Consider the following 17,552-nt stretch of genomic DNA (forward strand, 5'->3'; position numbering starts at 1 on the left):
ACGTGCTCCCGCAGGGGACACAGGGCTCCGGTCACCAGCAGGAAACCAGGGGTGGGTGGCTGCAGGTCGCCTGTAGGGGAGTACCAACCCCCAGTGGAGGTTTTAGGTGGGGACTTGGTGATGTCAGAGACCGGAGCAGGGGAAGAGGTTTAGGGTTTTGTAAAAATATGTAAATCTTGGGCGCCCAGGTGGCTCAGTTGGTTAAGTGTCTGACTCGATGTCAGCTCAGGTCTCGATCTCACGGTCTTCACTTCAAGCCTGTTTCCTGCGTTGGCAGCAGGGATGTGAGTGTGGCCTGGCTCCGTGATCATCTGTCCCACCGGGAGGTGGACACGGGACCCAGCAGAGCCCCAGAAATCTAGCCGTGGGGCCGCACTGACCCAACAGATCTGGGCCAGCAGGAACACAGGGACCACCAGCTTGGGCCTTCTTCAGGGGTACCTCTGGGCCATGGCAACTTCACCAGAAGCCCAGAGTCGAGGGTGGGGCTGTTTGTGTCCCCCCCAGGGGACACAGCTGGTCACCACTGGGGATGGACGCCGGCACAGGTGCTGGAGCGCCTGGCAGTGTGAGGTGTGGGGGGGCCATCACTGACCCGTCCAGCTCGTCTTCCCAGTGACCATGAATGCCCTGCTCCTAGGGCAAAGACACCCTTCTGGAAACATCCCACACCTGGGGGTCAGAACTGGGATCTTTCTACGAAGGAGGAGAGGCCAGGCCAGCCCAGCAGTTCCTTTTCCTGGGTCAAAACCCTGGGGGGAGCACAGGCCTCAGGCCAGGGCCACACCCTCCTGGCCCATCTGGTCGAAATGTGGGTGCAGGTCCAGCCCAACCCTCTCCCTCGGAGCACCTGGCCGTGGGTCCCGCCAGCATCCCTCTTGTCTGGCTGTGTCTGGCCAGTAGGCCTGGATTCGGGCGTGGTTCCCAGGCCATTTCCTTGAGAGGAAGAGCCAGCCCTGCCCCTTCCGTGCCCAGAGGGGGAGCAGAGCTGTCCCTGGGGATGGCCGGCTGTGCAGCCAGCACGAATGTTCCCAAGGGCCCCGTGCATGAAGTGCTGTGGGAAGATGAATCAGGGCTCCACACACCAGCAGCTTCTAACCCGGACGCTTTAATTGACCTGATGCCCGTGGGACAGGGGCACAGGCCGCCGTCCGGGCTACGGGTGGCATGCAGCTTCCTGGCTACAGTGTCCTCAGTGCACAGAACTGCCGCTCTGATCAACTACTCAGTGCACACTTCGTAGTAAGAGGACAGCATCTCAGCTAAAGGGTCCTAACATTCCCCTGGAGACAGGCAACTACGTGGGCGGGATTTTGGTCCTTGGCAACGTGGACAAACGAGGCCACCTTCACTACGTTCCCGATGGGTCCCTGAAGTCACAGCAGCTCTTGGGCAGGGGGCCAGCTCCCGGGGCGCTCCCCCCAACACCAAGGCGGACAGGGAGAGGCACTGGCGGGAGGCCCGGGGCTTCGCGGGGCAGTGATCCACAACGGGGAGGTGAGCAAACGCCCCAAACCTGCAGCCTGGCCGCTGTCCGTGCTTTTGTGAGGCCCTGGGGTTTTTATGGGCCTGGCTGGGCGGCAGCCCCGCCTTCGTGAAGCACCTGGCTGTCCTCCAGGGCCACCACCTCCTGCATCCTCAACATGGCAGTGAAACCCCCTCCTTGCCCGGGCTCCTCGTACAGGACTTGGGACGCTAAATGGGGAGTTTCCGGGGGTGGGGGGGGAAGGTGAGGCCAAGCACCTTTCAGGTAAGTTCAACAAAGAGCTATGTGAGGGGGGCAGTCCCCACCAGCCGCTGCCCTGTGGGACAGCACCACCTCGCTGGGCCCCAGGGGGACGCTTAGGACAGTGAGGTGATGTTGGAACGCCCGCCGGGGGGCGCCATGATCTTCTGAGCTGTGCGTCGGGCAATGTGGTCATCAGCCTGAGACCCTGCAGCAGAAGAGGCGGGTGTGAGCGCAGGGGCGTGGTTGCACCCGCTGCACCCATGACCATGGCCGTGGCCGCCGTACCCCCACGCAGCCCGGTGCAAGGACGAGGTGATCCGGCCGATGCTCCCACACTGAGGCCGTGGGCACCCAAGGAAGTGGGTACCAAGGCCAGGGACCAGGCCTGCTCATCCCATGGGTCTCAGCCCCGTGACTGGCGAAGGCTGCCCCTAGCTTTTAAGACAACCCTGGCTTTCCAGGGGACCTGCTCAGGCCCTATGTGTCCAGGAGGCGAGCAGGGACTCTGTCACCCGAGAGGGTGGACGGGCTGGGACATCGGTGGGAAGAGGGAGGGTCTGGCTCTGGTTCGCAGGGAGGACCTGGGGCCCAGGGCGTGTGCAGGGACCCACCACACAGCGTGCCAGGACCCCGATCAGAGGCCCAAGCGGAGGCCAGTGCACCAGGCCACCTGAGCCCTCCAAAGTGTCTCCACGTGTCCTGATGGGCTCAGAGACCCTTCCTTATGTGCCTCACATGCAACCCTGAGGCTGGAGAGTCTTTTTGGTTTGTTTTTGAAAATGTCACGGGTTGCCCGTGAACCTGTGAGCAGAGACTCCCAGTGAGAGGGTGGGCTCAGGGTCTGGGCTGGTGGGGAAACACTGGTCGTGGGATGGAAGGCCTCCCACGCTCACTCCTGGCCTCAGAGTGACAGCCCTCTCCTCAACACAGCTGATGCGAGGTGGGGGTCAGTGCGGCCACACTGGGGCAGACACGGGGCAGGATGGATTTCCCCACGGGTCCACTCCTTGGGAGGGCGGGCCCCCCGTCCCCACCCTGCCCGGTCTGGTTGTGGATGGAGTCTGCGGCTTTGCTGAGCTCGCCCACCGACAGGCTGAGCCCTGGTACCTGGGACCCCGGGGGTCCTCCCGCCCCTGACGGTGCCCCAGCAGAGCCCCCCTCCAGCTCCTCTCACCAGACAGGCTGAACCCCGAGCGGTGCAGGTTGCGCACAGGTGGGACCGAGATCTTCCCCGGGCAGGACGCACGGGCCTGGGCACTGCCCCCCGGCTTGGCAGGCACCATCACCTCGTGGACGGGCCCATCGTAGAGGCCTCGCGGCACCCCATGGATCTCCGCCAGCTGCAGGGCCGAGGGGCTGGGTGTGAGGGGGCTGAGCTTGCTCCGCTCCACGGGCCCCCTCGGCCGGGGTCCAGAACCCCAGGGCTCCCCAGCCATGGAGGTGTTCCTCCCGTGTCCACCTGCACACTTGAACGCACACACTTCCCTGCTATGTGCACGCGGCTCCTCCTGCCCCCGAGGCTGGACGGCAGTGCCCTGGGCTGGAGGACACCAGGCAGTCGGGCAGCCGTGAGCAGGCGGCCTCTTCTGGGAACGGAACCAGCCCTGATAGCCCCTGGCTCCTCCGTACCCACGGTTCTGTGGCCCCAGCAGAGGCCCCACTCCAGCCTCCAGAAGGCCCTGGGTCTTCCTGAAAATGGCCCCAAGGCCAGAGCCTTTTCCCAGCACCCACCGGACAGACGAACGGCCGTGGACCGAGGCAAAACCGCCCTGTACGCTTGTGTTTCCTGTGGGCGCCTCCCCCGCGATTCGTGTTTAGACTCAGGACGATGGCCAGCCCGGGGGTCACCACGGGGTGTCGGCTCGGGAGGAGTGGGCAACTGTGGGGTCTCGAGTCCCAAGGATCTGGGTCTGAGTCCACACTCCCCGTCGCCCCGGGTGAGGGCCTGGGGGCCCGCCACCTCTCTGAGGGTCGGTAGCCCGTGGGGCTGGGTCTGCAGCAGGCGTCTATCAGTGCGTCCATGAGTGCCCCGGGCCCTCACTCTGGGCGGGAGAGGAGCGGGGAGGCCCGGCCTTCTGGCCTGGACTCTGCACCTCGGCCGGCTGGGCAGCGTTCTCACGGCCCCTCCTGGGGGAGCAGCTGCGCGGCCCTCACAGCCTGAGACGGCGGCGTCCCTGTGAGTTAGAGCGGACTCCACTGTCCTTCCTCCCCGAAGGAGGCCATCACCCGGCTCCCGGCCCACCCCGGAGGCGGCCCTCCTCGCTCGGGGTTCAGACGACATCCTTCCGCAAAACTGGGTAAAGCCCACCTGTACGTACCGTGCGTGTGCGAGCCACCAACCCGTGCCTGTGCGTGTGCGCATGTGCGAGCCACCAATGCGCGCTGTGCGGGGCGCCGACAAACGCCGGGGCCACTCGACAGACGCAGTGGGTGGCTCAGCAGAGGCTTGTGGGAAAGTACGCACAGCTACTAAGCTCATAAAAGCGGCTGCGGAAACTGCGCGTGGGCCGTATTTACGCGCGTGTGCACGACGACGCGCACGGGGATTCCGGGCTGCCTCTGCTGCGGTCTAGGCAGGTGTCCTGGGGCCCCGGCCCCTATGTTTGTAGTAAAGCCCCGAATAAGAACCCGCCCACCGCGCGGTCCGACGCCCCGACGCCCACCGGGCAGGGCCCACCCGGGGAGAAGCCTCGCCCACTCCGCGCCTCCCACGCGTGGCTCAGGCCTCACCCGGTTGCGCGCCTTTATCCGCTTGTAGACGAAGTCGGGGAACGTCTTCCGAGGGATGAAGCGGCCGGCCCCGGGGCTAACGAGCAGGTTCCCGTCCTCCAGCACAACCCTGCCCTGACTGACGACCACCGTGGGGGCTCCTCGGCACTCGAGGCCTTCAAAAATGTTGTACTCCACGTTCTGGGGAGACAGGGAGGGTCCGGCACCCGGCGCTGTGGCCCCCTTACCCTCGGCGCTGCGGGCCGACCGGCATCCTCGGAGGCCGGCACGCCCCTTCTAGGACCTCGGACAAGAAGCGGTCCCCTCGGCGGGGCCGGAGTTCAGAAGGAACTGACCACAGCGTGCTGTGCCAGCCCCCGAACCCCGTTCTCGGGACAGAGGGTTCGCGGATGAGCCGCTAACGGGGCTGCGTCTCGGAGGGTGGGGCGGGTGCTGTGCGCCTCCCAAGGGCTTCCCCGGCCGGACCCTGACCCAGGGACCAGGCTTCTCTTACCAGGTTGTGGCTCTTGGCAGAAATGATTTTTGTGGCCCTGGGGTTCCAAATAACCAGGTCAGCATCGGAGCCCACAGCCACTCGCCCCTTCCTTGGGTACACGTTGAAGATTTTGGCTGCGTTCGTACTGGTCACAGCCACAAACTCGTTCTCATCCATCTTCCCTGAGGCCTGGGAAGCAAGACAGCCAAGTTGGGGGGGGGGCAGTCCAGGCTTCTGTGTGGACAGTGGCCCCCGTCCCCTAGGCGGTGAGCGGCGTCGGGACCGTGACCCAGGGTGCCCCGGCCTGCGAACCCACGGGTCCCTCTTCAGGCCGTGCGGGAACGCTGTACTCGCAGTGTGAGTCAGTCTGAAGTTTTGACAATGTCTGTGTCCCCTGAAGGATGGGACAGTCCCCCCCGGGTGACTGGGTGCCTGGGGAAGCAGGGTGGTGAAGGAGGCCTGGGGTCAGGGCCTCCGCCCAGGGGAGGGGTCAGGGCTGGAGTTTGGGGTGCGGGCAGTCTGAGGAAATCTCAGGTATTTTGGGGAGCCTACTAGCAGTGCAGAATGTAATTCCATGGCAGACAGGGACCCCACTCTCCCAGATGCTTTCTGGGAATCGGGGAAGGCCTGGCCGCCTCACAGAGCCGGGGGTCTCCTCCAGAGAGACCAGAACCGAATGTCTGGGGATGGCAGGGCTGGGGGCGGCAACACCCCAGGGAGCCCACACGCCCTGCCTGCTCTTCACGCGGAGTGTTTAGTGACTAAGTGGCCTCCCTTTCTGACCAACAGCATGGAGCATGGCCTGTGGCCCCCACTCCACTCACCACACATTTCTCCCAGACCACAGACATGCGCTCCTCGATGCCGTTTGTGCCCTCAGGGATGAGTGTGAAGTTGTCCTTGCCGACAGCCTTTTGGGCAGTGGTGAAGGTGCAGTGGGCACTGCCGGTCACCTGGAGGTCCCCACTGAGGAAAGTCGGGGTCAGGGGAGCCCACGGTGGCCTGATTTTCCTGAGCCAGCAAAGGCCACCGTCGGCTCTGTCCCCCTCCCCGTCCAGCACAGCCCACAGGGGCTGGAGGGTGTCCAGAAAAGCTGGGCAAAGTGGCTGCCCTGTGTAGGGCACAGGAGGGCCTGGGCAGACCAGTGTGGGGCCTTGGCCCTGGGACGTCCCAGGGTCTGTGTAGAAGCCGGAGCTCCGGCAGGCTGAGGTCCTGGGGGATGTGGAGCTCTCAGGCTGCTCTGAGGCCACCCTGGAGCAGCTATCTACCTGGACAGCAGGGAGGTGAGGTGGTCTGCAGTGCTGGGGTCCGGGTTGATGGGGGGCGATGTGACGAAGGCCGCGGCCTTTGCCCAGTTCTTGCTCCAGTAGTGCGAGCCACTGGTGCCCAGGCTGGCAGTGATGGGTTCCCCGAACACGACCACCCCTGCAGCGAGACCTGTGAGAGGCACCCCAACCGGCCTGCGTGCCCCCCAGGACCTGGGCAGGGTGGGGAGCCTGGCGCTGTGCTGCTGATATCCCCCAGCTGTCCCTCAATTTCCCGACACTGGATGGCTTCCCATGTGGGGCGGTCTGTCTGGACCCGCTCCCCCACACCGCCTGCTGGGGCGTCAGGCCTGCTAGAGAAGCAGCCAGGCCACAGCTGCGGTGAGACATGATCAGCTCTGCCCACCCCCGCCTGCCTGAGGCCTGTCCCTGTGGACCCTGGTTCTTCTCTGTGCACCCTGCCTCCTCCAGCTGTGGGGTGCGCTGTGGGCAGACCCCGGCCCGCAGGCCGTGCACCCCAGCAAACAGTGATGTGGGGCTCCCGGTGGGGGCAGTGGGGACAAAGTTCCATCACACACAGAGGGGCTCTCTGTCACCCACGCACACACCACACGCACAGAGAGACGGCACTCATGTGCGTGCATGACATACACACATCAAACGCACAGAGACAACACACGCGTGCACGCACACAACGCACACGTGTCCAGTTCGTCACTTTAGGCAAACGGCCAACAGGCCTCTTGCTCCAAGGCCCCTGGTGAGCAGCTGCTACCCCGACCAGACAAGAGACTGGGCCCCACTGGAAGTGGGACTTCGCGCCTGCCTCTGCCATGTGCCACGGACCTGGTGCCCCCCGCTGGAGGCCCCCCTCCCCCACCAGGAGGCCAGGCAGGGCAGCTGCTGCTTGCCCAGCCTGTCTGCTCTGAGCCTCAGTGTAGCCAGCCGAGCGCCTGGTCCTGAGAACGTGACCCCTGACCCCCAGAGAGATTCCCCCCACAAGTGTGTGGGGACCAGGGCCTGGCACTCACCCCTGCGCTTGGCTTGGGCGACCACGTCGGCCGCACCCTTGCTCATCACTTTGGTGACGTACAGGGGGCAGTTGGCCTGCTTGGCGACAGTGACAGCGCGGTACACAGCCTCGGCCTCCACCTGGGGACAGGGGGCGCTCAGGCTGGGCCAGGGCACTGGGGCCTCCTCTGGACCATCATTACCCACAGATCCTGGGCCCAGAGGGGGCACCGTGCGTGACTAAGGACGCCGCCTGTGGCTCAGTGCCCAGGATCTAGGTTGAGCCACGAAGTACCCAGAGCCCGTCCTTGACGCCTTCTCGGTCTTTGGTAAAGGCCTTAGGGCCACCAGTGGTCATGGGGGGATATAAGCCCAGTGGGGGGAGGGCCCGTTGATTCACACCTCCCACAGGGGAACAAGGGAGTCACAGCCCTGCCCCGCCATGAGGTCAGGGTCTGCCCCCGTGCAGAGGCAGTCTGGGGTGTAGTCAGGGCTGGGGTGGCTCTCAGCAGGCAAACTCCTACCTCCTCGGGGCGGCTGAGCACGTGGCCCTCAGGGCCGGTGATGCCGAGCTCCAGCAACCGCTTCTGCTCCTAAATAAACCGAGAGAAAAACACACTCCAGCCCAGGTGCAGCCAGAGCCCTGCAGAGCCTCCGTCCGGGTGTGATGCCCAGACCCCCTCCCGCCCCGAGATGAGCCCTGCCCCCATCTCACGTGAGCCCTGAACCCCAGATGAGCCCTGCTCCCCGATATCTCATGTGAGCCCTGCCCCCAAGATGAGCCCTGCTCCCCCGCCACATCTCACATGAGCCCTGCCCCCATCTCACGTGAGCCCTGAACCCCAGATGAGCCCTGCTCCCCCACATCTCACATGAGCTCTGCTCCCAAGATGAGCCTGCTCCCTGACTCTCACGTGAACCCTGCTCCCCTAAACTGAGCCCTGGGCCACCAGGCCCCCCATCAGAATGGAGGAGGAGGGTGGGACTGGAGAGGAGTGACCCCAGCTCCCTAGGTTACAGATGAGGTCAGGGGCTTGGAGAGGGCACCCTGCCTGCCACACTGGTTCTGCCAGGGGCACACCCAGGGGTGTGCTGGGGGCTTTGCCGTGGGGGTGGACAGACAGCATCTCCCCCAAGCTTGCCCGTGAAGCTCTGTGCCTGGGCGGCCTCTTGCATAAACGAAAATGTGGATGCCAAGCTTCGCCATGGAAAACGCGAAAGAAGCAGAATCCCATGGAACCCAATAACAAGACTCCCCAACGTCGGTGGGGTGTCTCCCTGGCACGCTCTGCCCACCTGCCTGTGTACTGAGCTGGACTCAGAACATTCTAACCATGCACCGGGCCCGGCCTCGGCCCAGAGAGGCACGCGCAGCACGCGATGCCCTCATGGCGGGGCAGGTGGACGAGTTATCCACGAACTCCACGTGCCCCTCCCCAGGTGTCACCACCTCTGAGCTTGGGATGGGGCTCAGCCCGACCCTCCAGGAAGCTTCTCTGTGGGTCTGGAATGCCAGGGAAGTGTGCTGCTGTGTGGCCCTGTGAGGAGCCCCCAAACCTCCCAGGTACCCCACAGCACCTGCACCTGGGGGCGCCCACCCCACAGCCCAGGGCCCGAGGGGCAGGCGTGAGAATAGCACCTGTGCTCAGTGGTCAGAAGGACCACAGGTCCAGCTCCCGGGGGGGCCTCAATCCACAGGGGCAGAAGGCACTGGGAAACCCCATCTCAGTCCCCCCAAAAGCAACATTTTGGCTCTGGGGAACTTGTGATAAGAAGTGTGACGATCATGGAAAAATCTGTGTTGGCCAAAACCCCCCAGGCTACCCCAACTCCCTGCTTGCTCGACCTCGGACTCTGGGCAACCTACTTACCAGACATGTTCACTATTCCCTCCCTCGGGGTTTGTGGGATGAAATGCTCCCATCTGAGTGTCTAGGAGCCACCCTGCCCCGCACCGACCCCCGCCTGCCCGCAGGCAGCCCGCCTGGCACCTCCTCCACGATATCCCCGTTCTCTGCGTGCACTTGCGCCAGGGCGCCCAGGTCCCGGATGATGCTGAAGATCTCGTACATCTGGGAAGAGAGTGCACGAGGTGCGTGGGGCTGCGTCCATCCCACGGGCAGCCTGAAACACCTGCTGTGCCCTCCTCTTGACACCTGCCCTCACCTGGCCGTCCGTGCACTGGCACCTATCCTTGTACGCCATGAAGACCAGGAAGGAGTTCACACCTGGAGGAGAGGCACGAGGGGATTGGACACGCAGCTGTTGTCAGTCAGATGCCTGGGAGCCTCCACTGCTCCCCGATCTCCTTCCACGGGTGCCTGGTCCTAACTAACGCGTCAATGCCGCTAGGAAACTCTATGCTTCAGGATTTTTGATTAAAAGAGATTAAGCCTTGTTTATCAACTGGCTTGTACCAGCACAGGCAGCATAGACAACCGAGGGTTTGAAAGCATTCTGCTCCTAGTAAGACCCTCAGACCCAAGGGGAATGTGTAGTCCCTGTCCTTTACCCGGGGCAGGAGACAAGGGGACTGGGACAGCTAAGGACAATTACAGGACACGTCCCTCAGATGCGGAGGCAGGTGACCTTCTCATCTGGATCCTCTGGAAGTAGAACAGACCTTCAATTTGTCCAACTTCTCCCCAACTCCCAACCACCTGCCCACCCCGGGGTCAGATGGATGCAGAATCCAGCCTGGCCAGGGGCCCCGGGGGAAGCGCCCCTTCCGAGCCAGGACTAGGGAAGCCCAGACCCCCATGCCAGCCTCGGGAGATGCCATTACCTTTGTCCTTGACCAGAGCCTCCAGCTCCTCCCTGATGCTCTCGTGCCATCGGGGGATGTCCACGTGCAGGGAGTAGTCACAGCAGGCCCCGCTGTCTGCGCGCTCCCGCCACTGCTCGTAGGCTGCCAGCAGGCTCACTCCCGTGTCGGGAAACACATGGTCCACTGTGGGGGTTAGTGCGGTCAGCGGAGCCTCGCTCTGGCCACTGGGAACCACCCTGGCCTCCAGGGGAGACTGGTTTCATGTCCCCGAGAGATCAGGAAGTGCATCGGGAAGCAGCGGAGAGGTCACGGGTCCCTTACATGGTGCTGGTGCTACTATGAACCTGCCCATCGGCCCCACATCCCTCAGCCTTTCTCTGAGCAGAGCGAGGCCGGATTCAAGCCCCTCCCCCACTCCCTAAGGGGCATGTTCACCCCAAGGAGCACCAGTGGCAGTTAAGGGCCTTAACGTCCCACACAGGTGTCTACCCGAGTGGAGCACACCTGGAGGGCCGGTGGAGCGCAAGGTGGGGCGGGGCAGGCGTGGGCGCTGTCCATGGTGCTGGACCTGGCCAGCCTGCCCGGAGCAGCAGCGTGGGGCTGGTTTCTGGGACTGGTCCCCTTGGCTTGCGCCTCACTGACTACTCACACCTCCAACAGCGCCACCCCACCCCTGGGGAGACTGAGAGCACATGGCCGCTGCGCTGTCACTTCCCCCACCCAGCCTCGGGTCCAAGGGCCAAACACTGCTCACTGCGTCTCCCGAGTGCAGGGAAAGAGCTCAGAGTAAGTGTGGCCGATAAGAAGGCACACCCACCCAAGGGTTACTGGTCAACGCTGTGCCTTCCTCCAGTGCACCCCTCACGGGCCCCCCCTGCTTCCCACCAGTCAGATCCCATGCCCAGGGCCCTGTGGCAGTGTGTGCCACCCCACCCTGCGGTCCCTCTGCAGCTCCAGCCTGGGGCTGGCAGGCTAAGGAAGACGCACAGCTCGACAGAGCCCAGCCTCGTGCCTGCAGCATCTGTCTGTCCTCATGGTGACACCTCACAGCTTGTCCAATGCCTTGGCACTGGCACGGGCAGGTGACAACCACGAAGGTCTCCTGGCTGGCCTTGGCCACCAGTGACGAGCATGAGCCGTGGTTGAAAATGGCCAGTCCCCGTAGTCAAACTAAAACATGGATCACTGTTGGCTTTCTTTGCCTCGTGGTTGAGTAAACCAAACCAACCCATGGTTCTGGCAATGGCTAAATACCACTTGTGAAGTAGCCCCGAGTCCTCAGAGCGGCCTTTCTGGTGGCAGCAGTGACAGCGTGCACCGTGCGCCAGGCACGGCAGAGCAACTCGCGTGCACCAGCTCACCCTCACGACCTTCTCCGGGGGGTCTTCCCCTCCTCCCGCTCAGCTTAGCAGAGTGTGACTTCTGAAAGTTAGCTGAGTTCCTGCAGCCAAACAGCCAGAACACAGAGCAGCCAGGGCTCAACTAGGTGTGTCAGGCCAGGGGTTAACCACGGCAGGTGCTGCGCCCGCACCACGGAGCTGACGGCGTTCACGGCCACGAGAGGAGGAGCTGGGTCTCATCCTGGCTCTGAGCTCACCACAGTCAAGTGCACCACAGTCAAGCCAACGCACCGCGCAAGCTGTCAAGTGGGGCTTGTCTGCCGAGCTCCCACGGTGCACGAGCTGCCGCCCAGCACAGAGCCAGCACTAACAAGGGCGACTATCTCTGCTGGGGTGTTCCTAAAACACAGCCTCTTTCTTGGGCAGGAGCTGGGTGCAAACCGAGCTTCAGAGGTGTGGGGCTCAGGAGCAGACACGTCTGTTTCAGACTACACGACCCCGCCACGTACGCAAGGCATTTTGGTCTGAAAACCTAATCCTTGGCCAGCTGCCAGCTTCCCAGGAAATAATAAATTCCTGGGCACACATCCATTTGCTCCCGTGGAAACCCCAGGAGCATTCCAGAGCTGGCCAAGGCGAACGGGGATAACAAAGGAGTACGCAAGGATTTCCTAGATTGAAAGGTAATAAAGGGAAACAGACCCCAAGAAACGCCCTATTGTAAGGCTCTTCCCACAACACACAAGCTTGGACAGTGGAGCAAGGCATGGGCTGGGTGCCCTGCACACCTGGAGACACTCACGGATCATGGTAGTCCCTCCCGCTAGGGCAGCCTTGGTCCCCTGGTAGAAGTCGTCTGCTGGGGTCATGCCCAGGACAGGCATCTGCAGCCTCGTGTGGACGTCAACGCCGCCTGGCATGACCAGCAGGCCATGGGCATCGATGGTTTTGATGCCTCCAGGGACAATGAGGTTTTCTCCAATTTGTCTGAAAGCAACACAGATTTCGCTGGTTATAAAGAGCCTGGATCAGAACACGAACGGTGAAGCAGGGAAGCATCTGCTTGGGCTCCTGGAGGAAAAGGGCAACAGGGCCAAGACTTCAGTGGCCTGGCCCCTGGAGACCATCAGAGAGCACGACACCCCCGCCAGGGCCTCGAGATGGTCACACGGAGGATCCGACCTGGCCCACGAGACTGCCCTTGTGACGTCTGTTGGCTTTCCACGTGCCGCCCTGCTGACCGGTGGCTGGAGCCACGTGCAGACACGAGCAGAGAAGCCAACAGGTGTGGTCATTAAGTACCTACTGAGCACCTCATCTGAATCCCTAATCGTCCTCAAGCTGTGCTAACACAACTTAATACTCTGCTTCCTGAGACCTTGCCGCTAACTGGCGAGATCTGTCGTCACTCAGGCTGGGGCTAGAGCTGGGTTTTGGAAAAGAAAAAAAAAAGAGAGAGAGAGAGAGAAAGAAAAGAAAGGAAGGAAGGAAAGAAAGAAGGAAATAAATAAATAAATAAATAAATAAATAAATAAATAAATTTAGGTGAATTTCACCCAAAAGTAAATTTGTGGATAATCTATGATCAGTGTGTACGCATGTGATCTGCGAAGATATCTGAAGCAGAAACTCACTTTATCAAACCGTCTTCCACATACAGGTCAGCGTGAAAGGACTGGTCATCATTGACGATCTTCCCACCTTTGATCAAAAGACGGTCGCTCTGTTGGAAACAAACGAAAGGTGGGCAAGTTTTCTCCAAACCCAGTTCCTCAGCGTCGTCCCCGTGACTTTGTACCCCGGATTATGCTTGAACCCCTTGGGCACGATGTGTACGCACAGAAGTGGACCCAGAAGCCTGTGGTGTCCGCCACCCCCTGAGGATGGAGCAGGGGTGCCCGGGGCCGGGGCAGCTCCGCGGCGGCTCCCACAGGCCCCAAGCAGGTCCCACACCCGCAGGGCAGGCAGTGTGGGCTCGCCACAGGCACAGCGACTACAGGGGCCAATGCGGGTGAACATGTAGCAATGAAATGCGTTACATTTAAATAATTATCACCTAATTCATGGAGCTCATGCTGAGGTCAGAGGGGGACAAAGTCACATGATCCCACCCTGACCTGGAGCATTGGCCCCCCTCATCCGCCCAAACAGAGGTGGCTCCTGGATGGCAGCTGGGCTCCAGTTCATACCGGAATGGTGTGGCCTATCATGGTGCCAAATGTGGGGGTTAGAGCAGCGCCCTAGCAGGCAGGGTCCCTACCCCGGGGGGGGACTGCTTCCCAGCGCAGGGAGATAGCCAAGGATGAGAAATTGTACAAGGCCATCGCAGACACACCAAGAACACAGAGGTTGGTGTCACAGTGTGATGGGAGAGGAGGCAGGGCTGCTTCAGGCACAGAGAAGGGACTACTGGAGGGGCTGGCTGGAAATGAAGTGGCCAGGGGCAGTGTTCCAGGCCAGGGAACAGCCCATGCAAAGGCCCTGAGGCACGAATGAGCTTGAGTTGATACCTGACACAAGAGGAAACTGGGACTGGAACCTTCTGACGGAAGGGGTGAGGGGCTGAGAGCCTGGTGCAGGTGGGACATACTGGGCTTGGGGTGTCAGTGGGCCCCACGGGGGGGCGGGCCCGAAGCAGGGGTTTGAACACTGTCTGGTGGATCACATTGGCTCAGTGTAAAAAGTAGAATGTGCTATTCAAGGATGGAAATGGGGCCGTAGCCCGCTGCGTCAGAGCCTGCGCAGGTGAGATGGGGGGAGGCTCAGGGCAGAATCCTGGGGCCAAGAAGAGATGGGGTCCGAGAGGCTGGGAGTTGGGCAAGCAGGAGCTGCTGATGGAGAGGCTACAAGGGTGAAGGGCCAGGAAAACACTGGGGTGACCACAGGCTGTGGTGCTGCCTGGAGGTATCCCGGATGGGTGACCAAAGGGCCAGTAAGCGAGGCCAGCTGTTGGTGGGTCACCCCCGTAGCACGGAGCTGTGGCACTAGCTGGGGTTGATCCAGTGTTCCGTGGCCATAAACCCACTTCTAGGAACCCCACCAAATGGTGGGGAAGGAGTGGAGAGGGGCAGAAAGTGTGTCATGCGTGGAACATTGCACGGTTGTCAGGGGTGACGATCTGACTTCAGGGAAGAATTTTGGGGAAAAACATGGAAAATGAGCAGAGACACGGAGCGCACAACACCGTGGTGAGAACCCAGCTCCGCAGCCCTTCTTCTCTCAGCCAGTTTGAGCCGCCGCACTCCCCAGGCAGGAACCTGACCAGGCAGGAACATCAGGGGGCCCTCACAGGGAGATCTGGCCCCTTCACTGTGGCTTCCAAGAGTCCACCCAGAGGCCAGGCCAGGGCTCCAGCCTGAGGCTGACGGCTCTTCACACACCATCAGCCGATGCCACGGAGCCAAGTTGTGCAGTGCGAATAGCAAGAAGCCCACGAGATGGCCGAAATGACACACAACCCACTACGTGGGAGCCTGACTGCGTTTTGCTCCGCTCTTCTTGATATCTGTGCGGACCGCGTCCCCAGGATTCTCCTCACTAGTAAAACCACCACCACCGTCGACACAACAGCTGACGAACTGCCACAGGCCAAAGGCAGCGCCCCAGTGGAAGGACTCATCCTCCAATGAGCCCAAGGAAACCCAGGAAGGGGAAGGCTTTGGGCAGAAGAGTCTGGTGTCTCCCGCTGTCCCCCAGATAGGAAGACTTGTGGTCACTACACTTCTACCCTCCTCCCCTTTCAGGCACCTGAACTCAGACTTTGGAACCTGGGTTTGGAACCAAGAGGGAAATGCAGCTGGGACGAAGTGCCATGTCCATGAGGACGACGGTGAAAGTTCCCCTGAACAAGATGCCTTGTGCCTGTCCCGCCCGACACCAACCCTGCGCGGGCCACTTGGCAGTCTTCCCACATCGGCTGAACCCTGAGCCGGTCTGGAGGCAGGATCCCATCCTCTACGGGAAGGACAGGGCTCCTTCCTCTCTAAGCATCTCTCAGGAAGTGAACCCGGCAATCCCACCGCCCTCCAGCTGAGGTCAAATCCAGAGTCAGCTGTCAGGGTCTCAGCCCCGCCGGCGCCCCCTGCCCCCCGTCCAGCTGGCGCCAGGGCGTCTCCCTCCCTCCCTCCGCCAGGCTCCCGGCCTCCTGGAAGGGGCGGCTTTGTCTCCTGGCAGCGCGGGGTGGGCCGTCTGACCTCCCGCACCCGTACATGTGGTTGGGGGGGGGTGTCTCTCCTTCCGAGAGCTGGGGCTGCCAGGGTGCCCGCTCAGCAGCGACCAGTGAGCGCTCGCCTCCCCTGGGGTCTCCGCGGGGGATGAGTCGCTTTGTCTCGGACAAAGAGCTCCCAGCACGGCGGAGGCTCGGTCCGGAGCTAGCCAGTCGCTCCACGCAGGGAACAGCATCCGCGCCCCGAGGCCTGGCCGGCGGTGCCAACAAAAGGCCCCGTCCGCCGGTCGACCCCCGGGCAGAGCCCCGAAACCGAGTTCGCCCGCCTCGGCGCCCGTCCTCCGCGGGGAGCGAGGCACCTCTGTGCTTTGGGGAGCAGGCCTCTCCCGGCCCCGCGCCCTCCCCGGGCGCAGAAGAGGTCCCGGGACGCTGGCATGGCCCGGGACCTGTGCGTCCGGCTCGGGAAAGGGGTCGGGGAGGCGCTCGCGGAAACCCCGGCCGCCGGCGGCGCGGCAAGGAACCCGGCGGGAAGGGCCAGCGCCGGGACAGAAGCACGTACGGGGGCTAGACCCGTAGGGCAGAGCGGAAGGCGCGGAGCCGGGACGGTTCACCCCAGGCGGTGGGCAGGGGGCGTGGGGTAAAGTGGGGCCGGGTGCGGGGCTCACCGTGATCCGGGGGATGCTCTTCTTGCCCTGGAAGGACATTCTGCTCCTCCGGCCGGCGCGGCCGCCTCCCTCGGCCCGCGCGGCCTAGCTCAAGCAGAGAAAGCCTGGGGGTCCCGGGCGGGGGCGCGCAGAACCCAGGCGTGTACGTGGGGGCGCCGGGCGTCCGAGTGCGAGCACGCCAGGCCGCACGGCTCCCGTTCCGAGCCCCGCCCCCGGGCCCTCCCCTCCCCCGGCCCGCCGCCGCTCCTTTGCATTCAAGCCCCGCCCCAGCCGTGCTCTGTACCCACCAGCTCCCTGCCCCGGCCCCTGAGGTGGCCACCGGCCGAATCTCTGTGCCCCAGGCCCGACGCGGACCTGCGGACGCATGCTGCGTGGGGTGGGGGAGAGGGCTGCGACAGGTCCTGGCCGCTGTGTGTGCGGAGTTTGCACTCCAGGGAGGAGGGTGGAGAGGTCCTGCAAAGTCCTGCCTGGCCCCGCCCTCACCCCGAGCGCGGGGACCACTGCCAGCTCCCTGGTGACCCGAAGCACCCAACGCCAAGGGGACTGAAACTAATCTCAAGTCCAGGCCCAGGCGCTGCGGAAGCCGGACTCCCTGCGGGACGGTGCCTCTGGCCAAAGCCTGGTTCCTCTGATCTATGGCCCGGGCCTGGATCGGAACGCAGGGCTGTGTGCCGGCTCTGGAACCCGGCCGTGAACACACCTCCGCAAGGCTGCTCTCCGGCCGCCCGTGCGGAGCTCGGGGAGAAGGGGAGAAGTTGGGGAGATACAGACACAGAGAGAGAAGCGGACAACGAGAGAAAGAGACAGCTACCCAGCGCCCCTGCCGGACCAGAGAACTAGAACCAAGGCAGAAGAGGCCGAAAGCACGGGCTGGGGCTGAGGGGCCACGCAGGACAGCTTAGTCCAGGGCACAGACGCGGCCAGTCAGGGAGAGCGAGACCCTCACGCCCCCTCGGGGAGCCTGGGGATTTGGGAAGAGGACCAGCCCCTGCCCCACGCCCCGGCGGCCTCTGCCCTGCGGCTACTACCTGCTGGGAGCCGCGACCCTGGGTCACGCGGGGCGGCTCTTCCAATCTTGCCGCAGCCTCCAGGCCATCTCGGCCTGGCTCGCCAGGTCCCTCTGGGTCGCCACGTGGCCCGCTGTAAGGCTTTCCAGCCCGAAGGCTCCGACGGCCGCCGCCTGACGCGTCCAGCTGCAGCGTCTTGTTCTCAAAGGCGTCCTCCACGCAGCGGAAAACGCCCCTGAGCTTGGGCCGGGCCCGGGAGCTGCCTGCGCCCAGCGTCCCCCGGCCCGCGGGCAGAGGCTCCACAGGCCCCTGTGACTGGCGTGCGGCCATGGCGGGAGCGGGAGAGGGGCCGCCGGTTCCCCAGCCTCCTGCAGCGGGTGTGCGCGCCGCGTGTGGAC

The 17,552-nt window shown here is 63.3% G+C and overlaps 1 protein-coding gene across 1 annotated transcript; it reads right to left on the reverse strand.

Moving 5' to 3' along the window:
• Positions 1 to 1,088: 1,088 nt before the first annotated feature.
• On the reverse strand, positions 1,089 to 16,318 carry DPYSL4 (dihydropyrimidinase like 4). Its single transcript, XM_045809548.2, has 14 exons — positions 16,148 to 16,318; positions 12,952 to 13,040; positions 12,120 to 12,304; positions 9,996 to 10,160; positions 9,377 to 9,438; positions 9,202 to 9,282; positions 7,735 to 7,803; positions 7,231 to 7,351; positions 6,203 to 6,359; positions 5,759 to 5,900; positions 4,953 to 5,123; positions 4,460 to 4,639; positions 2,904 to 3,069; positions 1,089 to 1,934 (listed from the first exon to the last, which is right to left on the reverse strand). Exons 1-14 carry the CDS (start codon positions 16,184 to 16,186, stop codon positions 1,843 to 1,845), a joined length of 1,719 nt encoding a protein of 572 aa, XP_045665504.2. The 5' UTR covers positions 16,187 to 16,318; the 3' UTR covers positions 1,089 to 1,842.
• Between the last annotated feature and the right edge of the window lie 1,234 nt (positions 16,319 to 17,552).

This window comes from Ursus americanus, chromosome 6 (genome assembly GCF_024610735.1).
Source record: "Ursus americanus isolate L20-20 chromosome 6, mUrsAme1.1.p, whole genome shotgun sequence".
Taxonomy (NCBI): Eukaryota; Metazoa; Chordata; class Mammalia; order Carnivora; family Ursidae; genus Ursus; species Ursus americanus.